This window comes from Schistocerca serialis, chromosome 2, assembly GCF_023864345.2.
Source record: "Schistocerca serialis cubense isolate TAMUIC-IGC-003099 chromosome 2, iqSchSeri2.2, whole genome shotgun sequence".
Classification (NCBI taxonomy): Eukaryota; Metazoa; Arthropoda; class Insecta; order Orthoptera; family Acrididae; genus Schistocerca; species Schistocerca serialis.
Genome location: NC_064639.1, coordinates 829965327 through 829992762, shown reverse-complemented (window position 1 = coordinate 829992762; position 27436 = coordinate 829965327). Strand labels below are relative to the sequence as shown.

Sequence of the window (27436 nt, the reverse complement as noted above, 5' to 3'; positions counted from 1 at the left end):
GTTCCAGTTGGTGCTTGGTGCTGCCTCAGTGTGGAAATCACAAGCAGTGCTTAGTGTAGATCCTGGTGGAAACGGTATCATCAGAGTGCATTATGCTGTTAAAATGGGATATGTACTGGCCAGTATTTACCTCAGCTCAGTACAGCCGACAGATACACAAAACAGAACAGAAATTTTTTTATCCTAGCTTTCGGAACTTTGTTCCTTCGTCAGGGAGGAGAGAGGGGAAAAAAGGGGAAGAAGGAAAGTAGATTCAGTTACTCACAACCCAGGTTATGAAGCAATTGGGGAAAGGTAAACAGGGAGGGTAGCAAAGATGGAGGCATCACATCTTTGCTACCCTCCCTGTTTACCTTTCCCCAGTTGCTTCATAACCTGGGTTGTGATTAACTGAATCTACTTTCCTTCTTCCCCTTTTTTCCCCTCTCCCCTCCCTGACGAAGGAACAAAGTTCTGAAAGCTAGGATAAAAAATTTTCTGTTCTGTTTTGTGTATCTATCGGCTGTACTGAGCTGAGGTAAGTATTGGCCAGCCCCTCTATCTCTTTGTTACTATTTGTGTCACATCTTTATATGAGATTTTCCATTAATCATTTAAAACGGGATATGTATCATTGTAGAAGTCCTCAAAACAATTGCTTAACTTGTAATGTTATCAGAAATTGATTTTCCATTCTCTTCTCAATGTAGCAGCTTCCATACTTTTTACACTGCTTCTCTCTACCATCCCATCCAATCTCCTCAACCGTTGCTCAAGTGTCACACCAAACCCACTCCTCTCCTTCCCAATCCGTCCCCCTCCCCTTCTTATTCATCTCCTTAACACCACTCCTCCTTACACACACTTCTTCTCCCAACCAGCCCACTCCCTCCCTCAATTCACCATCCGACACTTCTCCCTCCCAGCCTGCAAATGATTCATTTTGTGCTCAGCAATTAAGAGGATGAAGTTCACTTTGGGTATTTGTTATTCAGGTTTCATTGAAGCATTCTGATTTGTCATGTCAGTGTCATCTGAAAACAATTTTTGATTTTTTGACTAATTTTTGGTTATCTTACTCATATGCTATATGAAAGATAACCATGAAAAATTATCGCATCTAGGAAGTTGATAATATTGTTTGAAAATATATGCATTCAGTTCTCATCTATCTATATATGTTGGTTGTTTGTGCCTTATAGTTCTGGTTAATTAAAAAAAAAAACGAATCATTTATTTTCCAAATATTTTCAGTTTCACACTTACTGAAACAATTTGTTAATGCTCTCATTATCAGTCAGGTAGTCAGTTTTCTCCACTACAAGGGCAATCCCAAAGAAGTCTCCTAGGTTTTTTTGGGGGGGGGGGGGGATGTAGAGAAACAATTAATACAATTAGTGGCCATAACATTGACTGACACTACCTCCGGTCCCAACTGAACATGCACATGTTTTGCTCAGATGCTCAGTATTGGCTTGGCAGCCATTCAAAGTGGAGCTGCCATTGAACACTGCCGCCAGATGCGAAGCTTGTACGGGTTTTGCATTTATGAACACTAGAGTTGTTAAACTGATTGGAATTCATTCACATTTGACGGAAATGTGTGGACAATCATGCATGTAAGTTGAAAATGTTCATAAGTTGTGTAAAGAGTTTACAGCCAGTCATACTGAAATTGAAGATGAAGAAACAAGTGGTAGGCTGTCAGTTTCCAAGGAGACAATAGTGAAAGTTGAGGAAAACCTGTGTAAAGCTCGTAGGATAACTCTGGATTCTCTTTGCATTTTGGATCCTGAGATTTCCTGAAGCACCATAAACAGGATTTTACTGGAAAAGTTGAAATATAGGAAGGCTTGTGCCAGATGGGTACTACATATGCTGTCAGAAGATTACAAATGGCAACGAGTTGATTGTTCCTGCAACATTTTAGCTGCTGTGCAGACAAAAAGGACAACTTCTTGCACTTGATTGTCACAGGTGACAAAATCTCAACTTTCAACTTTATGCCAGAAACTAAACAAGTTCTGTTAGTGATTGCGCCCCCCTTTGCCCAAGCCATGAAAGTTCAAACACAGTCTGCTGGTAAAGTAATGGCATCTGTGATTTGGGTCTGAAAGGGGATACTATTTTTCAGTTTTCTGCCTGCTAGTACAGTAATAAACACCGACAGAGTGGGAAAACACTTATAAAGCTTGGAAGGTCAATTCAGAACCAGATAAGAGGAATTTGAGCAACAGCATAAGTGCTGTCCCTTACAGTACCTTTCCACATGTCTGTCAAACCACCAGTTTTCTGCAAAACTTTGCTTGGAACATCGCCATCACCCATCATGCAATCCAGACTTGACACTGAGCTTTTACCACCTGTCTCCCAAGTGGTAGAAAGATTTGTCTTGATGGCAGTTCACCTCCAATAACGAGGTGAAGGATGATGTTAAACAGCTCCTGAAGAACATGCCAGTGGGAGAGTGTGATGTGGATACTGCTGTAGTGTCTACAAAAATGCTTCAACCAAAATATGGATTATGTAAAAAGTAAAGCATTCTTCAACCTAGCAAATAATGTAATTATCGTAGAACATAAACTGTTGTTTGTGTATCTCCCAAGTATATACTTTCGGGATTGCATTTGTATTAAGTTGATGAGGAACACATCTCTCATGTACTGGTGAGTGGTTGTCTTTCCTCACTTTTGTTTACTATAATCTAAATGTTTTTGGTTTCAGAACAAATCAAATGAGTCGCTATATGAAAAGAAGCCTCCACAGAAGAAATTTGTGAGTTTGGCAGAAGCTATGTACAAATTTGAGAGAAGTACACCAGAGAGGTTCCATACAAGGCCTGTTATAGGTAATTAACAGCTATGTGTTTTTGACCAGTTAAAATCATCTTGTGCATTTTGGAATTGGCTTCATCAAATTGGTTTGTATTTAGGCTATTGGCTGAGTACCAGATGTTCCTAAGTTTTTTAGACTGTCATGTTACATATAATTGGAATGGTTACAAACTAAATGATCTCATGTGTGGCAAGAATCCTTTAACTCCAATATGCCAACAAAGTATCACAATCAGAATTTGGAAGTTTATAAGTCATTTAGGTAGTACTCTTTGATCTCAAGCACACCTCACTTAGCATTAGCAAATCCTAACATAAGTACTAATACTACACACTTTTCAGTAACTGGGTAGATATTAAGTTTAGTCACATGTAAAACCACCACCTGATGTTTTGATTTAAAATTAACATCCAAAATGATGTAAAAATTGCTTATATTCGAAAGGTGTTTCATTCAGCTTATCACAAAATTCCATAAATGACGTCATTTATTTTCCTGCTGGCACAGCGTGCTGGTTAGAGTTGTTGCTGAAGGAGGCTATTGGCCAGAACCATTTCATCTACACTGAATGAGAGAAACTAGTTTCTAACAGCTGTATCCTCCTCATCGCCCACTGCCAAACTTTCATCTAGCTCTGCTTGGTTCGATACAACAGCATCACACAGTTCCCGGCGTTAATCTGACATGCAAAAGTTATCATCTCAACAAAATTTTGAAATAGCACGCTTACTGCAATATCCGTGAGAGCATTCTGAGAAATCGCCATCTTCTAAACAGTCTGATGCTGATTGACACTGATGAGAGTTCAATAGAGTCTGAAGTTTCTAACATCTCTTCTTATTTCAGTGATTTATTAAAATGAAATGATCAAAGCTCATCAGCAGACATTCAGTGGCATGCGTTGGTGTATACAGCATATGACAAAATACAAAAGCAAGGTGAATTAGTATAATGTTGCGAAAAAACACTATCTGAATAGGAATAAGTTAATTAGCTTGCTTCTTCTATGCAATTTTCTTTAAATTCCATTTAGTTGTTAGCTCAGTATCCATTTTAAGTGGATCCTGGTTTTACAAGGAGAAATTCAGGATTTGCAGTTTATGTACTAAATCTGAAATGAAACGATTCAGAGCCTTTCTTTACATAATTTTATTATTTTCATAAACACAACACGACACAACCCATCACATAATAACGACCATAAACGTTTCCAAATAAATATCTGCCTTCCCACATGGTGGCAACTAACAACTACAGGCATAGAACAGAATTGGGAATATAAGACGCAACATCAGAAATATCACCAGGAATGTACGTCTTTCAGTGCAAAGATGTTAAGATGTTAAATTACACACCCAGAGACAATCACGTGATTAGTATAGTGATATCTATATTACCTGGATTTAGATGTCTGGTCTAGGAGTATGGAACTTCGACATGCCTGCAGATTCTTGTCATCTGCATAGTCTGCCATGTTGTAGTAAGGCAAAAAGATTTCCATCAGTCTGTATGTTATAAAGAATTAGTTATTTATTTCTAGCTTTGAATTTTGTGCCAACAAGCCATGTAATAGGCTGATCTGGAAGTGGAATCGAAAAGTATTTTCATTTTGCGTTCTCATGGCATTTTGTGGCAGTCGTGATGTAATTAGGCAAGAAATGTAATACGAGCGTCTTTGGTTGATATGATTAGACATTTGGAGTTAGACTTCCAGTTGATACAGAAATTAATTCGATTCAAAATTTACTTTACAAATGGTATCAAATTATCATCCAAAAAATTGTTTGCAAGCTTTCAGAACCAGTGGCTCCTTCTGGTAGAAGGATTGAAGGGAAAGCAGCAAGGTTGAAGGAAAAGGACTGGTGAGGTTGAGTAAAATGGGTAGGGTGCGGAAGAGTCACCCAGAACCACTGGTCAGGGGAGACTTAAAAGATGGCATGAGAAGGTCTTTCCTTCTTGTCCAATCTGGTAGGTCTCCCCTGACCTGGGATTCTGAACAACTTTTCTGAACTTTACTCCTTTTTGTTAACCTCACCATTTGTTTTCCTTCAGTCCTCTTCCTTCCCTTTCAGCCACTGACTCCAAAAGCTTGAAAACTGTAATACCTTTTTATATGTATGTTCTTGTACTGGTGCTTGGTGAGTAGATTTTTTTTACCTATTCAATTTCTTATATCTTCGAAAAATGGTTATTTTCGTTAAAAAATTACTACTGCTATTTGAAACATCTTTCCAGAATTTGAAAAAAAATCTGTTTGTCACCACTTATTTTTGTTTTCAGTTTGAAATAATTTCTCATTACTTAATTTTGTAATTTAATGTAAATGTAATGTAAACGAAACAATACTTGACTGTTTGTTTACTCATAAATAATAAGCCAAAACTTTGTGGACTATAAAGGAAAAGTGTCACTGATCAGTTCCTTTGCAGTTTCCATCACCACTGAAAATATTTCTGGGCAGTTATCCATTTCCATCTGTGATAAAAATATTCATCTTTCAGGGTTTACTTTGTTCAGTTTTGGTAAGAGGTTATGGTGGTATCTTGCACAAAAAAGTGCAAGCCATTCAGTGTGCCGAAATATTCAGCCCCAAAATTCGGTGCTATTTCTCGGACGTTTCATCGTAATAAATTTCCATCTATGGATCAGAATGCTTACACTACTCATTTCATGAGCCCATTTTGTTAGAGGGTAATTTCAAATTTCTGGGGCCTACACAGCTTCAGTTAAGTGTGCAGCTTCTCACCTGTGACGTCTGAGTAATAAACTGTAAAATGGCCTGAGGTAACAATGTATTTCAGGCAAGCTATTTGCCTATACAATACCATTCTTTATCAATGATAAACTGTGCAGTTCCTTCAGGCAAATTTGGAGCTGCCTGTCTGTCACCTGAACCTCAAAACTGTTATCATAACTACATGGGAGGGGATGCAGCTTTGGATTTTATGTGAAAACTTCCGGAATCTTCTTGAACTTCGGGATACAGAATGTATTACATGCTATAATAAAAAAACAGATTTTTATGGGACCTAATGTGACTCGTGGTGGTACAGTCAAGAAAATAAAGGACTTTAGATCTGCTTTTCAGAAACAATTAAACATTTTTGATGTAAAGCTTGAGAGTATTTATCCCTTAACAGTATGTTAGACCTTATTATATTTTATAACAACAAAAACAGGCAATTTTGATATTATTATGTAAATGGATAGATAAAGATATAGCTAAAAACAAAGATGATGTGACTTACCAAACGAAAGCGCTGGCTGGTCGATAGACACGCAAACATACACACAAAATTCAAGCTTTCGCAACCAACGGTTGCTTCATCAGGAAAGAGGGAAGGAGAGGGAAAGACGAAAGGATGTAGGTTTTAAGGGAGAGGGTAAGGAGTCATTCCAATCCCGGGAGCGGAAAGACTTACCTTAGGGGGAAAGAAGGACAGGTATACACACACACACACACACACACACACACACACACACACACACACACACACACCCAACAGCACATACAGAGACCAGTGTATGTGCGGTTGGATGTGTGTGTGTGTGTGTGTGTGTGTGTGTGTGTGTGTGTGTGTGTGTGTGTGCGCGCGCGCGAGTGTATACTTGTCCTTTTTTTTTCCCCCTAAGGCAAGTCTTTCCGCTCCCGGGATTGGAATGACTCCTTACCCTCTCCCTCAAAACCCACATCCTTTTGTCTTTCCCTCTCCTTCCCTCTTTCCTGATGAAGCAACCGTTGGTTGCGAAAGCTTGAATTTTGTGTGTATGTTTGTGTTTGTTTGTGTGTCTATCGACCTCCCAGCGCTTTCGTTTGGTAAGTCACATCATCTTTGTTTTTAGTTTTTTTTTTCCCACGTGGATTGTTTCCCTCTATTATATGGATAGATAAAGAAATATACTTAACAAGCGGTGGCAGGGAATACACTTGCAAAAGGCTTTAATTTTTACAAGCTTTTGGAGCCAGTGGCTCCTTGTGGGAGACGAGTTGAAGGGGAAGGAAGAGGGGTGACGGAAAAGGACTGGAGAGGTTCAGGGCAAGGGGTACAGCTCAGAAAAGTCGCCCAGAACCCGGGTCAGGGGAGACTTATGGGACAGGATGGGAAGGAAAGACAACCTCGTGAATCCATGGAGCCTGCATGTCAACAGGGGACTGTTCAAATTGGTGGAGGCTCTGTAATGGTGCAAATGGAATGATATGGGAAACCCTGATACATCTAGATATGACTCTTGACAGGTGACACGTACGTAAGCATCCAGTCTGATCACCTGCATCCATTCATGTCCATTGTGCATTCCGATGGACTCGAGCAATTCCAGCAAGACAATGCGACACCCCACACATCCGATTAAACACTTCCACTGGCCATCAACACCCCCCCACCCCTCCCCCAGACGTGAACATTATTGAGCATATCTGGTACGCCTTGTAACATGCTATGCAGAAGAGATCCCCACCCCCTTGTACTGTCACGAATTTATGGACAGCCCTACAGGATTCGTGGTGCCAATTCCGTCCAGCACTACTTCAGATGTTTGTCAGGTCCACGCCACATCGTGTTGTGGCACTTGTGCGTGCTCGTGGGGGCCCTTCATTATATTAGGCAGGTGTATCAGTTTCTTTGGCTCTTCAGTGTAGTTCACTTTATAACATGTTGTATTGCCTCAGCCAGCTTGGACGCTGATATCGTAATGGAACACTAAGTGGTGGGATATTATGTATCAGTATTACCCCTAAGGTACATTACTCAATTTCACTCCTTCATTGTAATGTATATTTCTTCATTTTGTCATACATTTTATTCTTATGCCACAGATTTGATGTCATGAGACATTAAAAATAAAGAAAAAAAAAATGAGTAACAAAGACAAGTATACCGTCATTAATTAAAGAAACAGTGCAGTTGTAACTAAACAAACAGGAGATCTTTTTTTTTCCTGCTCACCTTTGTCTAGTTATAATCTTGAACACTGCACAGAATACCAAAATTGAGAGGACTCGGGGGATAACAGATTGTAGTCCATATGCCATCAGTTCAGATATCTGTACAAATATTGACTGGAATGGATAACTGCATAGTTAATCTGAAAGTGTGTAGGCCTCTTTACATCACTGAGCATGAATGTTCACCCGTTTGCTGCAGAAGGTCCATGAGTGTCGGCATTCAGGAAAGACCATAACTACACAGAACTTTCACAGTGTAGAATTAAAAACTTCGCCAAATAACACGATGTGATAAGTGTGTGGACCAGAATTTGAACCTGGGATCTTTGCCTTTGATGAGCAAGTGCTTTACTGATTGACCTATCGAAGCAAGGTTTGAGATTTGCCCTCATAGCTTTACTTATTCTAATACCTCGTCTCCTACCTTCCAACCTTCACAGAAGTCCTTCAAGGTACTTCTGTAAAGTTTGGCAGGACATAATACATGAGCTTTCTTTTGACATTTTACATTGTGAAAACAGATCAGCAGTGCAGCTTCAGTACTGACAGTCTGACGCATAATAGTATTCATACTAGATTCTTTGGTGTGTGGCATTTCAGTTGTCTAGACCCCTTTTAAAACAGTCTGTCTGAATGTAGTATTTAACCTAAAAAAAGGCTTCACTTTCACATGTATGTGATAGTGCAACTCTCTCTCTCTCTCTCTCTCTCTCTCTCTCTCTCTCTCTCTCTCTCTCTCTCCCCCCCCTCCCTCTCCCTCTTCCCCCCCCCCCTCCCCCTCCCCCCCCTCTCCTCCGCCTGTGCCTCCCCCTGCCCCTGCCCCTGTCCTACCCCTCCCCTCCTCCCCACACACACCCCGTACATGTTCAGTTATTAGTTGAGTTAATATATCTAGGATGTAAGCCATGTGTTCTCCCCACCTTTCATAACACCAACTGACACGTCATCAATGTGAGGTCCGTCCGAACTTAGCAACAACTTGATCAGTTCCTGGTTAACTTGCCTGATCACTTCGTTCATCCAGGGTTGATCATGCCACTGCAAAACTTCTGCAAACCCCAAATGTGTTTGATGATGATGCTGCATCTATCTTCACCAAGGCTCTTTGATGTGTTTCCTATATTCTTGGCCAAACTGTTGCCTGCTCCAACTATAATTATAACACATTGCTTTTGGTGTCCTGCTATTTCAGTATTTGATGAAATTATTCTTGGTGTTAAGATTTCCAAAACCAGTAATATTTTAATTCTTTCATTGTAATTTTTTTCTGTGCTCTTTGTGTATCTTCCTGTACAGTGTTGCGAGTCTGATAAATTCATTATTGTCTTTTACAGATGGTTCACAGAGGTGGCAAGGTAGCCAGATAAATCCATCTTACAAGAAATTACGCTGTACTGTGCCACAGTCACCTAACTTCATTTCCCATTTACGTGTCAGACCAGTAACTTACCCATCAAAAGAGGAACGTGAGGAAGCTGAATTGCAGCAAATGCAAAAGTAAGTTACTGAAATAACAATCTTTTAATACTGCATTAAGACAGCGTGTTGTTAACATTAATTTTAATGCTTCAGGTACATCTTCAAGGCAGCACCATTGAAAGCAGACATCTTAAAGGAACCACAATTACTTAAGAAAGTTGAGCCGAAACCAGTGACAAAGCCTAGTCCATTTAACTTGACTGAAGTAAAGAAGTTGGTAAGTTCTGTTATCGAAAAGTTGAAACTAATTTCTAAAATGGAAATTCAGCATTGTCAGAAAGTTAATGCAGAGCTGTATCTCAATATTGATTTTGGCTTCATCTTGCCAATGAATTTTTTTTCCATACCACTGCATAGTAATAATTAAATTCTTTTTCCAGTATTAATGACTGAATATCAGAAATAGCAGATCACTATCAAAACCTTGCAATAAGACAATGATGTTGACCCCCTGCTCAGAGAATGCGTGTGAATGAGATTCTTTATGGCTAAATATGTATCACTTTTATTTACTGAACTTATTTAATTAATGTATGTCTGCCTGTATGTTTCTATATTCTTCTTCTTCTTGATCTGAGTTGAATATGAGCTAGTAGTTACTCAGATATCTGGATGTAAAGTGTCATCCCTACTTATGTTAAGTGTACAGTCACATTAGCCTTAAACTTCTGTTGTTTTTACTGTTGTCTTAAAACCTCAAGGATGGCTACATCAGTACCTCTCTCCACTTCAAACTTACCAATCACCAGCAATTCCTCCTCTTTGAAGCTGCCACCATTCTTATCAATAAGTTCCTTCCAGCCACCTGTGGCCATCACACCTTCAGTGATGACCAAGCCCTCTCTGAATATACCAAGGGTCTCACTGAGGCCATCATAGACCAGAATTACCTTCCCAACATTGTAAAGAAACAGATCAGCTGTGCCTTGTCTCCCCAGTCACTACTACCTCCCACGTACCCATCATCCAGCTACAACGGGCGCTGATAACCTCGCTGTTGTGCACCCTAAAACACTAATAATCATCATCATCCAGCTACAAAATAGCATTTCCCTCATGATTCAGTACCACTCAGGACTGGAGCAACTGAATCTCATTCTCTGCCAGGATTTAGACTACCTGTCCTTTTCCCCTGTAATGAGGAATATTCTCCTGACCCCTTCCACAGTAGTATTCTGCCAGCCATTGAACCTACTCAGTATCCTCATCCATCCCTGCTCCATATCATTTTAATAGACATAGATGCAAGAACGGTCACATACATACTCCCACCACCACATACTCCAGTCAGGTCACAAGCATCACCTACCCCATCAAAGGCAGGAATACTTGTGAAAGCAGTCATGCAGTCTACAAACAAAGCTGTAACCACTGTGCTACTTTCTACGTGGCCATGATGACTAACAAACCGTCTGTCTGCATGAAAGGCCTCCAACAAACTGTGGCCGAGAGACAGGTGGACGACCGAGTTGCTGAACATGCTGCCCAACAGGACGTGCTTCGTTTAGTGACTCCTTCACAGTCTGTGCCATCAAGGTGGTCCTTACCAACACCAGCTTTCCTGATTTGCACAGATGGGAACTCTCCTTGCAATGTATCTTACGTTCCTGTAACCCTCCTTGGCTTCAGCTGTTGCTCATCTCTGTCCTTCACCTACCTATCCACATCCCTGCTCCCACTCCAGCATGACACTGCCTTCTGTCCCACCGACACTCACTAGTCTCCTCTTCCTCCTCCTCCTCACTTCTCTCCATTTCTGCTTCCCTTCAAACCACACTCCCCCACAGTGTCTAGCAGTCCTATCCTGTCCCCAACATGTCACTGCGTGCTCCCACCCATCTGTACCCCGCTATCCCTCACTCTCCCTGTCCCAGCCACCTCCTTACCCCAACACCCATTGATTGCTTCTTGTATCAGGTGCATTTACTGTATGCAGTCCAGCCTCAGTGCCCAGAGTGAGTGGTCATGTGTTTGTGAGCTGTTCTTGTATGAATGTGTGTATGTGTTTTCTATCTTAGAAGAAGGTCTTGTGACTAAAAGATCAAATGCATAGTGCTCTTTTTGGTGTGCTTGTGTACGACTTAACATCTCCTCCATTTCGTGAGTAGCAGTCTGTCCTTTCCAACTACAGTGGGAGACACTAGAGCACCTGCTCTATAGTCCTGGTATCATCCCATGTGATTATCATGCCTTTGGACCCTTAAAAGCTTTGAAGGAATGAAGTTTCTTGTTGAAAGAGGATGTGTAGCAGGCAGTTACTGACTTTTTCAAGCTGCAGGACACAGTGTTTTACCAACCTTCAACGTGATACACCAATGGAATGATTGCCTTAATGGTCAGTGATTTTTGTCTCATTGGCATACCGAATCTGGATTATACTTCCTTCAAATGGAAACTTTTTTATTGCTCCTTATAGTATTATTTTTCCCTAAGCTATAATTTTACGTAACACTTCATTCTTTTTTTATGCTATAAAGTTCCATTACCTTGTAGGCAAGGACCTGTCTAATGGTCCCTGGTTGCAATGATGTGCTGTGTTCTTAGTGGCGTAAGACAGAACTATGTGCTGGATAACTGTGTGTGTAGTTGAAGAATGGAAAGTCCAGGATGGAATAAAGACAGTATTATGAAAATGATAATTGGTACTCATTATATAGCAGATATGCTGAGTCGCAGAGAGGGACAACAAAAAGACTGTCAAAGAAGTAGGCTTTCGGCCAAAAAGGCCTTCATCAGAATTACAGGCACACACATGTCTGGCCTTGGCAGCCAGGGACAGGTCGTGCATGCTTTCGTTGTCTAGTTCCGATGAAGGCCTTTTTGGCTGAAAGCTTACTTGTGTGATAGTTGTTTTGCTATGCCTGTCTGTGACTCAGCACCTCTGCTATATGATGAGTAGCAACTATTCTTTTCATAATATTGTGTATATAGTTGTAAGGCACCAGATGATCAAGTAGGTAAAAAGACGAAGGCTAGTAGAAATCCTTGGGTAACAGAAGAAATATTGAATTTAATTGATGAAAGGAGAAAACATAAAAATGCAGTAAATGAAGCAGGCAAAAAGGAATACAAGGGTCTCAAAAGTGAGATAGACAGGAAGTGCAAAATGGCTAAGCAGGGATGGCTAGAGGACAAATGTAAGGATTTAGAGGCTTATCTCACTAGGGATGAGATAGATACTGCCTACAGGAAAATTAAAGAGACGTTTGGAGAAAAGAGAACCACTTGTATGAATATCAAGGGCTCAGATGGAAACCCAGTTCTAAGCAAAGAAGGGAAAGCAAAAAGGTGGAAGGAGTATATAGAGGGACTATACAAGAGCGATGTTCTTGAGGACAATATTATGGAAATTGAAGAGGATGCAGATGAAGATGAAATGGGAGATATGATACTGCGTGAAGAGTTTGACAGGTCGCTGAAAGACCTGTGTCGAAACAAGGCCCCAGGAGTAGACAACATTCCATTAGAATTACTGATGACCTTGGGAGAGCCAGTCCTGACAAAACTCTACCATCTGGTGAGCAAGATGTATGAGACAGGCGAAATACCATCAGACTTCAAGAAGAATATAATTATTCCAATCTCAAAGAAAGCAGGTGTTGACAGATGTGAAAATTATTGAACTATCAGACATGGCTGCAAAATACTGACACGAATTCTTTACAGGTGAATGGAAAAACTGGTAGAAGCCGTCCTCGGGGAAGATTAGTTTGGCTTCCGTAGAAATGTTGGAACACGTGAGGCAATACTGACCTTACAACTTATCTTAGAAGATAGATTAAGGAAAGGCAAACCTACGTTTCTAGCATTTGTAGATTTAGAGAAAGCTTTTGACAATGTTGACTGGAATACTCTTTCAAATTCTGTAGGTGGCAGGTGTAAAATACAGGGAGCGAAAGGCTATTTACAATTTGTACAGAAACCAGATGGCAGTTATAAGACATGAGGGACATGAAAGGAAGCAGTGGTTGGGAAGGGAGTGAGGCAGGGTTGTAGCCTCTCCCCGATGTTATTCAATCTGTATATTGAGCAAGCAGTGAAGGAAACAAAAGAAAAATTCGGAGTATGTATTAAAATCCATGGAGAAGAAATAAAAACATTGAGGTTCGCTGATGACATTGTAATTCTGTCAGAGACAGCAAAGGACTATGAAGAGCAACTGAACGGAATGGACAGCGTCTTGGAAGGAGGATATAAGATGAACATCAACAAAAGCAAAACGAGGGTAATGGAATGTAGTCGAATTAAGTCGGGTGGTGCTGAGGGAATTAGATTAGGAAATGAGACACTTATAGTAGTAAAGGAGTTTTGCTATTTGGGGAGCAAAGTTACTGATTACGGTCGAAGTAGAGAGGATATAAAATGTAGACTGGCATTGGCAAGGAAAGTGTTTCTGAAGAAGAAAAATTTGTTAACATCGAGTATAGATTTAAATGTCCGGAAGTCGTTTCTGAAAGTATTTGTATGGAGTGTAGCCATGTATGGAAGTGAAACATGGACAATAAATAGTTTGGACAAGAAGAGAATACAAGCCTTTGAAATATGGTGCTACAAAAGAATGCTGAAGATTAGATGGGTAGATCACATCACTGATGAGGAGCTATTGAATAGAAGAGTTTCTAGCACAGCTTGACAAGAAGAAGGGACCGGTTGGTAGGACATGTTCTGAGGCATTAAAGGATCACAAATTTAGCATTGGAGGGCAGCGTGGAGGATAAAAATCGTAGAGGGAGACCAAGAGATGATTATAGTAAGCAGATTCAGGAGGATGTAGGTTGCCGTAAGTACTGGGAGATGATGAAGCTTGCACAGGATAGAGTAGCTCGGAGAGCTGCATCAAACCAATCTCAGGACTGAAGACCACAACAACAACAACAACAACAACAACAACAACAGCAGCAGCAGTTGTTTTAATTTTGACATGCTGATGCATGTCTTCTAGTCTTGTTATACACATGCCAGTTCGTGAGAAAGAGTATGCTTATTGCATATTTTGAAAAAATGCAGTGATCTCTCTCTTAAATCTGAAGGTGTAACATTGGTTGCCGAAACAGGTTATTGAGAATAAAGGTTATTATTAGCTATCTTGGCAAAGAAACTTACCTTCTCAGTTCTGTTGATCGAATGGAATGCAGTGATGCAGAAATTACGTCTGACACCATGTCTTATGAGAAATGTATCAAAATAGGTCTATTCTGACAAGTAAACTTGCAATATTGTGAAACGTCTTGACAGATGAAAATTGTGTGCCAGACCAAGACTCAAATATTGGGATCTTTGCCTTTCGTGGGAGAATGCTCTATAGACAGAGCTACCCAAGATGACTCACAACCCTTCCTCACAGCTTCAATTCTGCCAGTGCCTCGTCTCCAACCTTCCAAACTTCATCATTGCTTCCAGGAGTGTTAGTTCTGCAAGGTTCGCAGGAGAACTTCTGTGAAGATTCCAAGGTTGGAGATGAGGTACTGTTGGAGATGAAGTTGTGGGGATGGGCTGTGAGTCAACTTTGGTAGCTCAGACGGTAGAGCATTTGCCCGCAAAAGACAAATGTCCCGAGTTTGTCTCAGTCTGGAACACAGTTTTAATCTGCCAGGAAGTTTCATATCAGTACACACTCTGGTGCAGAGTGAAAATTTCATTCTGGAAGAATATTGTGTTCTGTGGACAAAGAAATTAGACTTGAATGGTTTTGAATTCACTGGGCACCACAGGAAACTTAAACTGATTTGGGCCTTTGTTAAGAACAAGGTACCGTCAGTTGGTGTAACTTTGTACTGCTTTTATCCATTTCTTGAAAATTCTAGACATGAAAGAAGTAACACATCACAACAAATATTGTAACATTTAACATCTATAGTTACCGATTGATTTGGAAAGTGAAAATGTACTCCAGCTATGCCCTATCAGATTAAAATTTCTATTTTAAAACTGGTACAAAGTTAGAGTCATTTACTGTGTTTTTACACCAGTCTTGACAAACGTAATATTTTTCCTATATGTAATGCTTGGGTAAATTTAGATCATGCCAGGAGGAAATCGGCTGTTAATAAGAAGTCAAAACGAACAGTATTAATTCTGTTCGGCATTTTTACTGTGAAATATCAAGGTACTTTTATAGACTTTGCATTGTTCAACTGTCACCTGAAGATCTCTTCACAGCCACTGCAATTAAAGGATAATCACAAGCCTGAGAGCTTGTAAGGATGTGGAAAAATAACTAAAATACTAATTAGAAACCACAGAAGTAATAAAACGGTTACATTTAGTAGAAAAGAATGCAAACAGATGGAGCAGCAGACATTTGAAACAAAAGTGCAAAGATATCTTGACTGGTAAAAAGTTAGCCTAAGTTTCTGTAGTGAAGAAGAATAGGATTTGAAAAATAAATCATACTTCACAGCTGTGTTTCTTTACTGTGAGTCATTAGTACAGAAAGCTCTTTTTTGATATATAGACACAGTGCTAATGTAAGTAGAGAAATAAAATTATTTTAAAAGTATAAGCCAAGTTTAATTTTCATCATCGTTCTCCGTCAAAATTTATTCAGGTTAATCATTGCACAGAGAGAAGTTGGATTTTTCATTTGGTATTAAAAATGTTCAATACATTTCATTGTTAATTTTTTTGAAAGCTGCTTGTGCTGTGTATTAATCCACACTTGCCTACCGTATTTACTCGAATCTAAGCCGCACTCGAATCTAAGCCGCACCTGAAAAATGAGACTCGAAATCAAGGAAAAACAATTTTCCCGAATCTAAGCCGCACCTGAAATTTGAGACTCGAAATTCAAGGGGAGAGAAAAGTTTTAGGCCGCCAAATCGAAACAAAGTTGGTCCATTGTAATATGAGACACAATTTAGGTCGAATGAATGATGATACAGGTAGAGTAGTTTGGTTCGAGTCGTAAGCTTAGCAGTTGAGCTTTCCAGGTAGCCATTGCTATGCGTCGGGCGCTCCTTTCGTATTTATACGGGTACCCTTCCTTTTTCACGTGCTTCGTCTGGTTTGAATTGACTGCTTATTTTTCTTTGATCTGATAAGCGCCGTTTTCTTTGTTATAGGTGTTTACGTCACTCTAAGCTGAAAATTCATTCCTGTACTGTGTCGTGCATTGTTTGTTGCATTCTGATAGTGCGTGTTTATGGCCTGTCGCCGCTTGCGGCATGGCTTGCTTTTGTGCGCGCTACCGCCGCTTACAATTAAAAAGAGAGAGAGAGAGAGAGAGAGAGAGAGAGAGAGAGGAATCGTCTCATTAACGAAACAATGGCAAGCGACTGCTATTTGTTGTTACTTAAACTGCTGCTTTCTTTGATAGTGATCAACAAGAACCAAATAATAGACTGCGAATGATAGAAGATGTTCTGAACGAGAGTTTCGCGAAAATTTTTCTCCGTTTGAAAATCTTCGCAGACGCCTTACTACATTACATTCTGCACAGAAATTAGTCATCTTGGATTTAAAAATCTAGTCAATTGCCGTGCTTCACTATTAGGCATAAGAATAATATGAATATAAACATGACATGATATGTATATTCTTCCGCGTTTGCTGTTGTCTCACTCTAGTTTCGTAGTTTATTAGGCAGACAGGATTTAAATGAGATAGCAGAAAACACGAAACAATATGTGGCAAAATTTTTATATTCGTATTATTCTTATGGTGAAGAGAATAGTGCATGTGATTCACAATTCATAAAAGTTCCTATTAGCAACCATCTCTTCTCACAGGTAGGAAAAAAATTCAGAATGTAGAGTTGGCCATATTGACAAACATCCCAAACAGTCTTGACAGTCGGATTTTCGTAGTACATTGAAATGCTCCTACATTCGAAGATGAACAATACGGAATTTGTTTTTACTTCGTTGGATAATGGTCGAAAATGCAGTGGTCGAAACTTGAGGCGGAGAAAAAGCTCGTCTTTTACCTTTCTTTTAAATTTATTTACTGACGCAGAGGTTTTGGTGCCAGTATTTATCTTTGTGCCTACAAAGCATGCCTGTGTAGCGCAACATATATTCGACGGCAGATGTTAGTTGTGGCGGCACCCATCAACATTTTTCAGAACTTCCGCTTGCTTTGCACTCGATTCTAAGCCGCAGGCGGTTTTTTGGATTACAAAAACCGGAAAAAAAAGTGCGGCGTAGATTCGAGTAAATACGGTATTTTATTGCTCTCATCTTGCGGCAGCAACATAACTTCTATGCTGTACTGGAAAACAAGAAAAAATTGGCATTCTTGAGTCGTGAAACGCCACCACACCTTCATAGATATCAGTTACTAATTAGTAATGAAATGTGATGTAACTAACAAAATTCAACCTTTGCAGCAGTGATTATCTCTGCCACAGTGGCTCAGACAGCTAAGTTGTTGCTTCATCTGTTGCCATTATGTAATAAAATGAGTGAGTAGAAAACAGCTAAAATCTGCCTGTAAGTAGAGAATTGTTTTTTTAGTAAATTGTTCACGTAATTATGTTCAGATTGCTGTGACTCCTCAAGCTTGACATTTGCCAAATGTGCTTAAAAAAGCTTTATGATAAACTTATCCGCCTATATTCAAACAATACAGAATATTCACATAAGGAAGAAAAATAAATTTTCACAATTATGGCAAGGAACAAATAGACCTTGGTTGTGTAACATAGCCAAATTACAAATAATATAAATTGGTTTCAATCACATAGATAATGTTGAGGGGGAAAGCAAACCAAAGACTGCGATCTAGTAGTGGAACACTCAGAAAATGTAACAGGTCTATTAAAACGACTGCTTACATTAAGCTTGTCTTCCCTCTTCTGGAATGCTGCTGTGCAGTGTGAATTCCACAGAGGACATGGAAAATGTTAAAAGAAGAGCAACTTGTTTTGTATTGTTGCAAAATAAGGGATAGGGTGCCATGGATTAGCATCACTAGCTACAGCAGGGAGAAGATGTGCTTGATTGGTGCTGCACATTTTAGCAGTTTTGACCAAGATAAACTCACGTTGTAGTGTTCGTCTTTGAAACACCAATGTAGAAGTGTGCACAGACATAGCTAAGTGAAAAATTGGTGCAACATGCACGTTTATTTATATATAAAAGCCGACTTAAGAATTTTCCTTCTTGTGAGACAGCGTGTACAAGATTTGTGTGCCGATTTGAAGTTAAAGATGTACGGTCTCGTCACTTCTGCATAATTTTCCATTGATTCTATCAGTATCTGTTTGTATTGTGATACTTTGTAAAATTTTGAACATTCCTGAGTGCCACGATTAAAATTTTTGAGACCAGTAGGCCTACCCACGTTCAAAACAGTAACTCTGTAATTTCATTGTATAATTATCTGAGGAATAGGTTATTTTTGAAAATTTTCAGGCACTTACAAAAATACAATTTCCTAAGTTAACGACATGAGTGTTCTAAACATGTAACTTATTTTTTTTAGCAAATCAGTGTTTGTGGTTCACAGTTAATGCCAAATAATACATCAATCTTTAATTTAATTGTATATCAACACAAATAAATGTGTGTTTTTGAGAATTTTTGGTAACAGCCATTGTCCTTCGATAATCTACGGGTAATTTATAATAAATTTGAGTTTGTGATTTATGTAGTGTGACAGATATTCTAAAAAACATTGTTTACATCTCGTTTTCGTTAAAGAGGTGCAGCCTTCTGTATTATAGCATCTGCATTTATTGTAAATTGATTGTTTTTGATTTTGCTAACAATTGTAATTAACTTCAAAATGTTCTAGGAAACTGACAATTCATCCCACAGGTTTTTGTGTTACATTAATAGATGTCTCGTTTTGTGTACTTGTTTCAAATCTTGTAGGAAATTAGCAACATTTTATCTCAACATATTAAAAGATAATCTGTGGGCTAAATTTAGTTATTTTATCACTGCCATGTAATACATTGCACCAGCCAAAATGCAACCCCACTGTGAATGCTGTTCTTGAACACAGGATGAGTTGGTTGGCTTTCATAAGCAGCTGGGAGTTGCCCTGTCTACTGTCAAACAATTGGGAGCTGCTGTGAATCAGTTTGTTGGAAAGCTCCCGAGAGTTGTGTGCCTGTGATACTGATACCAGAGGTACCTCAAGTACTATCCTCTCATGTGGATCCTATCTGATGCAGAAAATACAGGATCTGTCGTTACCCACTCACTTTACTGTGAATGATGTCAGTGGAAGATTTAGGCATGCTGTACAGAATGGACAGGAACCAGGAAGGACTCGTGGTGTTGTGCCGACCCCACCTAATCAACAAGTTTGAGGTGCTGTCTTGCACTGAAACTGCATTTTAGCCAGTGGGACTCACTTCCTCTGTTTTGTAGATACCTGTTTTGTCCAGCATCAAGAGGAGGCAAATGCAAAAGGATCATTGGCAGTTCAGACATACGGTGAATGATGGTACCCCTGAGGGAAATCTAGCAAGGGACAAGAAAGGAAGGACTGAACCAGTGGCTTTGAAGATTGTAATAATATTGTGAAAAGGGGAGTTGTCACTCACCATATGGCAGAGATGTTGAATCGCAGATAGGCACAGTAAAAAGACTGTCATTAACATAGCTTTCAGCCAGTGAGACCTTCAAAATTAGACGACAAACACACACATACAAAAACAACTCACAAACATGACTGCAGTCTCAGGCAACTGACGCCATACTTCGGCAACTGTCCTTTCCTAACAATGGATTTTCCATTGTTAGACGTGGAAGATTCTATGACAAGCTAGACTGCTTGGTTGAGAGTATCGGTAAAAGATTGAAAGGAATGCCTCCTGCAGGTGAGAGTAATAAAAATCCTAATGTTAAACCGCCAAAGCTTCATAACATGCCAACATTTGAATTTCTTCTGAAAAGCAGTGAAGCTCACATAATACCAAGTACAGATAGCTGGTGGTAACCTGAAGTTGATACTACTGAGATTTTTGGGAACATGTGTTTTATATCAAAAGGATAGGCAAATGGGATTCAGAGGTGGTGTATTTGTTGCAGTAGACAAGAAGCTCAAATCCTCCATGATTTAAATTGAAGCTGCATGTGAGACTGTTTGGGCAAGACTCGGTATAAGTGGATCCTTCTATTGCCCACCAGATACATCTTCTGATGTAACCCAAAACTTAAGAAAACCTCAGTTCACTTACTGTTATAATGTCAAGTTGAACACATATATTTCAAAACGACACAACACATGTAAGTCACAGAGCAAGTTGACAAAGCAAGACATGTGAACACGGTAACATTCAAATCAGTACCGAGTCCAAGTCTAGCGGCCGCTGGCTGGCTGGCCGTTTAGGTGGCGCGGCTGTTGCATGGCTGGCAGGCAGTGCCGCATGTAGAGGATGTGCGTAATTGCACGGTGACACTTTGAATGATCGGCGAGTCACAACACTTTTACCCCCTTTTGAAATTTTTGCACTGGACTTGATGGAGGTGGCCTGTAGATTCCTAATGTCCATAGGCGTTGTTTGACTGGCTGTAAAGTCTCGAGGAGGAGGCGGCTTCTCGTACGGACGGAAGTGTCCCCGATCATACCGGGTCGAGATGACAGGAGACGTAGGGGTCGAATCTGCTGGGGCCACGTGCACCAATCTGCCCGTTGCGACAAGTCCGGTTGTTATAACAGGAGACATGGGCAATGTGTCGGTGTCCATAGGAGGAGGAGGCGAGTCAAGTTGCTCCGACAGATAATGGTCATCCGGTTCCTGCGTGGGCACGTCTCCTGTTGGTGTCAGTTCTTGTGCTGGCACCGAGATGATGGTGAGAGGGCTGCGTTGTGAGTAGTGAGAGATGCCAAGATCCCGAGCGTCAGGGAGAGCTGAAGGTGGTGTAGCGGCATCCGGAACAGGCGCTGCTGGGACATGAGGCCGAAGCTGGTCCAAATGACACACCGCAACACCCGTGTCCGTCTAGATTTCATACAGGCGTTGGCCACGGTGTCGTAAGATGCGGCCAGGACTCCATTTTGGCCGCCTGCCATATCCCCAGTGGTGAACAGGCCTAGCGAAGGCACCCACGGCCGTGGGGTCGAAGGCCGCAGAAGATGAAGTAGTGTGCGAGGCTGTCGGCCATGTAAAAGCTCAGCCAGGCTGTGGTCGCCCATGGGGGTGAAACGGTAAAAAGCCAGAAATTGGAGAAGTGCATCATCAGCAGCAGAAGAAGTCAGGAGTTACCTCATCTGATCCTTAAATGTGCGGACAAGTCGTTCAGCCTCACCGTTTGATTGGGGATGGAACGGAGGGGCCGTAACATGCATGACACCGTGACGAGCACAAAAATCCGCAAAATCTGAAGAGGCAAATTGCGGACCATTATCAGTAATAAGAGTAGAGGGAAGGCCTTCCAAAGAGAAAATGTGGGCGAGAGCACTTGTGGTTGCCGCGGTGGTAGGCGACGTGCAACGGACAATGAAAGGAAAGTTAGAGTAGGCGTCAATTAGTACCTAAAAAAGGTCCCGCGAAGTCAGCATGAACGTGCTCCCAGGCCTTCTAAGGCGAAGGCCACGGTGACAAAGATGACTTCGGGGCGGCGGCCTGTAATGCACAAGGGCCGCAGGCAGCGACCATGTGTGCTATTTCAGAGTTGATGCCAGGCCAGTACACATGACGGCGTGCCAGAGATTTTATGTGAGAGACACCCCAGTGCCCTTGGTGAAGGAGGCGCAAGACCGAAGCACGCAAAGATGCAGGTACCACAACACGCGGCGAAGCGTTTTCGGTGGAAAGGAGGATAACACCATCCCTAGCCGCGAGGCGGTAACACAAAGTGTGGTAGTTCCGCAACGGATCAGAAGTCTTAGCGGATGGACGATCTGGCCAACCCTTCTGAATACAGAGTAAAACCCGGGAGAGGGTAGGGTCAGAACCCGTAGCAGCCACCAGCCGGTCCCCGGTGATGGGGAACCTGTCCACAACCCGCTGCTCGGCAACATCTAGGTGGGAACACAAAAGTTCGTCCCTATCAAATGCCAGATCGGGACCCATGGGAAGGCGAGACAGTGCATCAGCATTCACATGTAGAGCCGTCAGCTGGAAATGAATCTCATAATTGAAACGAGACAAGTAAAGAGCCCAACGCTGGAGGCGATGTGCAGCCTTGTTGGGAAGCAGAGTTGACAGATGAAACAAGGAAATGAGTGGTTTGTGGTCCGTAACAAGATGAAATTTGGATCCATAGAGAAAAACACCAAACTTATGAAGAGCATAAATAATGGCCAAAGCTTCTTTTTCAATTTGAGAATATTTTCGTTGGGCATCCGTGAGTGTTTTGGAGGCATAAGCAATGGGTTGTTCAGAACCGTCAGAAAAATGGTGCGCAAGGACTGCACCAACCCCGTAATGAGAGGAGTCTGTGGCAAGAACAAGATGCTGGCCAGGTCGATAAGTAGCCAGGCACGGGGCCTGTTTCAGCATAGTCTTCAATTTCTGGAAAGCCGCATCGCATGACGCAGACCAGTGAAAAGGCATGTTTTTATGCAACAGGCGATGCAACGGCTGAGCCACCGAAGCAGCAGACGGTGAAAACCTGTGATAGTATGCTACTTTCCCCAAGAAGGCCTGCAGTTCCTTAACAGATGTAGGGTGAGGGAAGGCATCGATCGCAGCAACAGTTTGCTGAAGTGGATGAATACCATCTCGAGAGAGTTGGAAACCCAAGTACGTGATGGATGCCTGAAAAAAATTTTGATTTCTGAAGAGTATACTTAAGACCGGCAGTCTGTAAGACATGAAAAAGTGTGCGGAGATTCTGAAGATGTTCTTCAGTTGTGGAACCAGTGACAACAATGTCGTCCATGTGATTGATACGTCCAGGGATAGGGAGCAATAGTTGTTCCAAGAATCACTGAAAGAGAGCAGGGGCACTGGCAACCCCGAATGGCAGTCGTTGGTATTGATAGAGGCCAAAAGGTGTGTTAAGGACCAGAAACTGCTGGGAAGCAGTGTCAAGAGGAAGTTGATAAGCTTCTGACAGGTCAATTTTAAGAAAATACTGGCTTCTTGCAAGTTTAGTGAACAATTCTTCAGGTCGGGGCATAGGGTAAGTGTTGATGAGGCATTGAGCATTTACAGTGGCTTTAAAATTGCCACAGAGACGAATATCACCATTGGGCTTAGCAGCGACAATGACCGGAGAGGACCACTCACTGGAAGTGACAGGAAGCAAGACCCCTGAAATAGTGAGATGATCCAGCTCCAGTTTTACCCGATCACGAAGGGCCACAGGAATGGGCTGAGCCCGAAAAAACTTAGGCCGAGCAGTGGGTTTGAGCGTGATGTGAGCTTCAAAGATGTTTGCACGGCCTAACCCAGGAGAAAAAAGGGACGAAAATGTCATCGACAAGGAGTCTAATTGAGCATAAGGAGTAGCATCAGAGACGATATTGACAGTCATCTATGGAGAACCCAAAAACGCGAAATGCATCGAACCAAAAAGATTTTCTGCGTTATTCTGGTCGACCACAAATATGGGAACAGTGCGAACGACGGATTTGTAAGATACCTCAGCATTAAATTGTCCCACGAGAGAAATCTTCTGTTTATTGTACGTCCGTAATTGCCGAGTGACGGGTGATAGCAGTGGAGAACCCAACTGAAGATACGTCTGAGAATTAATGATAGTGGCAGCAGAACCAGTATCCACCTGCATGCGAACATCTCGACCAAGTATTTGGACTGTGAGGAATAACTTGCCTGAAAGGGAAGAAGTGCAATTGACAGACAACACAGAAGCAGAATCAGCGTCGCAGTCATGAACATCATGTATGCGGTCGGATTTGCAAACGAAAGACACGTGACCCTTCTTTTTGCAATTGTGACACACGGCCCTCGCATGAATGTTTCGCAAAACACCGCGGACATGAAGGAAGTAGCCAGGGGTTTTGCTGCAGTTTCTGAGAGGTTTGTTTGCCGTTAGGCCATGGCTGCGTGTGGGAGCGTACTGCGGCCACGTCGGCTGGCGGGGACACACCGCACCCGTCGTCAACAGTGCACAGAGGTTGTATATCCCCAAGGTCACCCCATGCCTCTATTTGCGCCCCAGCGGCACGAGAAATTTCAAAAGACTGCGCGATTTATAGGACTTCATCTAGAGTCGGATTTGCCTAACTTCGTTGTCGGGCGCCGATCGGATAATAGCATCGTGTACCATGGAATCGGCATAGGATTCTTTGTGAACGTCAGTAACAAATTGACACTTTTGACTGAGGCCATGGAGCTCAGCACCCCAAGTGCAATAGGATTGTTTTGGTTGTTTTTGACAACAATAACAGGCAACACGAGAGGCTACCACATGAGTTTGCTTATGAAAATATAGGGACAGAAGTAAGCACATTTCAGCAAAGGACAGAGATGCAGGATCTTTCAAAGGAGCCAATTGTGACAATAATTGATACATTTGAGGTGAAATCCATGAAAGGAACAGAGACTTACATGTTTGTTCATCCGTGACATGAAATGCCAAGAAGTGCTGTCGAAGACGTTTTTCGTAATCAGACCAGTCTTCCACCGTCTCGTCGTAAGAAGGAAAAGGGGGTATAGACAATGACGAGAAATGGCCTGCATTCGATGCCGTGACGAAATCGCGAATCGCCGATGTGAGAAGCGTTTACTGTTCAATGAGACCTTGCAATAGTTGCTCTAAAGTAGCCATGGCAACCTGGGAGTCAACGATGAAAAGGAAAAATCCACTACCTCATCGCCAAGTGTTATAACGTCAAGTTGAACACACATATTCCAAAAGACACAACACATATAAGTCACAGAGCAAGTTGACAAAGCATGACATGTGAACATGGTAACATTCAAATCAGCGCTGAGTCCAAGTCTAGCTGCCACTGGCTGTCTGGCCGCTTAGGTGGCGCGGCTGTTGCATGGCTGGCAGACAGCGCCGCATGTAGAGAACACGCGTAATTGCACGGCGGCACTTTGAATGATCGACGAGTCACAACACTTACATGTAAGTTCCCGAATCATGCTGTAATCATCAGTGGAGAGTTTAATTAACCAACGATTAATTGGGGAAATTGCAGTTTTGTTACTGGTGGGCGTAATAAGACTTCCTGTGAAATATTATTAAACGGCTTCTCTGAAAACTACCAAGCACATGTAGTAAGGAACCCTACTCATGATGAAAGTACATTGGATCTAATGGCAACAAATAGACGTGACCTCTTAGAGGATGTCCACGTAGAAACTGGTATCAGTGTCCATGTTGTTGTGGCAACAGTAATCACCAAAGTATAAACAAACAACTAAAACCAGCAGAAAGATATGTGTTCTATAATTTAGATAAATAGTCAGTAGTGTCATACCTCAATGAGGAACTTGAAACTTTCAGCATAAGGTCGGAGCATGTACAGGAACTATGGCACAAGTTTAAAAGAATAGTAGATCTTGCACTGGATAGATATGTTCCCAGGAGGACAGTTCATAATTGTAGATAACATCTTGGTATACAGTCACTACAAAGAAATTTTTAAAGAAACAGAGATTACTGAATAACAGGTTTAAAACAAAGCGTAGGGCTGTAGAGAGAGAGAGAGAGAGAGAGAGAGAGAGAGAGAGAGAGAGAGATGGTGCATCAAACTTTCTCAGTTGTCAAAAAAGCAATGCGTGATGCGTTCAATGACTATCATGGCAGGACATTGTCAAATGATATTTCACAAAACCCAAAGAAATTCTGGTTGTGGGTAAAGGCTGTTAGTGGCACTAAAATTAGTGTCTAGTTCGTAGGGAATGAGACAGGAACGGAAATTTAGGATATCAAAGGAAAAGCTGAAATGCTTAACTGTGTTTTCAAATGTTCCTTTACGCTTCAGTGCCCCATGGAATCCATATGAGACTATATTAAATTTGTGGTTTAGTTAGCCCTTCTTCTAACTGTAATCTATCATCGATCCCTTGAACAAAAAACCATACCTAGTTCTTGGAAAAAGTTCAGGTCACATCTGTCTACAAGAAGGGTAGTAGAAGTGATCCACAAAACTACCATCCAAGATCCTTGACACAGATCTGTTGTGGAATCTTGGAACGTATTCTGAGCCCAAATGTAATAAGGTGTCTTGAACAGGACTTCCTCAATGCCAACCAGCATGGATTTCAAAAACGATTAATATGAAGTACAACTAGCACTTTTCTCTCAAGACTTATTGAAAGCCTTGTAACAAGACAATCAGTTAGACACAGTATTTCTCAGTTTCTGAAAAAGCATCTGAATCAGAACCACACCTATACATACTGTCAAAAGTGTGATCATATGGGCTTGCTGCACAAAATATCCGTACCCAAATATTGGAAACTTGCACAGAGTACGCCAATATTCTAAAAACGTAGTAGGAGTATTCTACTATATTACAGGCCCATATCAGTAACATTGCTATGCAGCAGGATTTTGGAACATGTATTGTGTTTCGAACATTATGAATTACCTTGAAGAAAATGCTCTATTGACTCACAGTCAACACTGATGTAAGAATCATCATTCTTGCAAAACACAACTAGCTCTTGAGACCCACATGAAGTGTCGAGTTAATGCTAGTGACAAGGGATTTCAAATGGGTTACATATTTCTTAATTTGCAAAAAGCTTTCTACACAATACTACACAAGTGGCTTTTAGTGAAATTGTGCAGTTATGGAATATCGTCTCAGTGGCATGATTCATGATTTCCTGTCAGAGAGGTCACAGTTTGTAGCAATTGACGAAAGTCTTAGAGTAAAACAAAAGTGATTTCTGGCATTCCCCAAGGTAGCGTTATAGGCCCTCTGCTATTCTTTATCTATATAAACGATTTAGGAAACAATCTGAGCAGCCAATGATGCTGTTGTTTATTTTCTAGTAACCTTGTCAGAATATCACAGCAAATTGCAAAAGAGATTGAGAAAAGATATCTGTATGGTGCAAAAATTGGCAGTAGATGCTAAATAATGAATTATGTAGTCATCCACAAGAGTGCAAAAGGGAATCCACTAAACTAGGGTTACATGAGAAATCAGTCAAGTGTAAAGGTTGTAAATTCAACTAAATACCTAGGAATTACAGTTACAAGCAACTTCAGTGGGAAGGAACATACAGAACTTGTTGTAGGGAAGGCAACCAAAGACTGTGTTTTATTGGCAGAACACTTAGACAATGTAACAGATCTACTAATGAGACTGCGTGCATTACACTTGTCTGTCTTCTTTTGGAGTACTGCTGCACGGTCTGTGATCAAC

At 41.2% G+C, this 27436-nt stretch overlaps 1 protein-coding gene across 3 annotated transcripts in view; it reads left to right on the top strand.

Annotated features, from left to right (window-relative positions):
• The window catches only part of LOC126458097 (targeting protein for Xklp2-like), a 136863-nt gene that overhangs the window by 21279 nt on the left and 88148 nt on the right, over positions 1-27436 (top strand). For all 3 annotated transcript variants that reach the window (XM_050094920.1, XM_050094921.1, XM_050094923.1), the window contains exons 4-6: positions 2704-2827; positions 9094-9256; positions 9332-9455. In XM_050094920.1, the coding sequence (XP_049950877.1) occupies positions 2704-2827; positions 9094-9256; positions 9332-9455 (411 nt within the window). The remainder of the gene's footprint in view (positions 1-2703; positions 2828-9093; positions 9257-9331; positions 9456-27436) is intronic.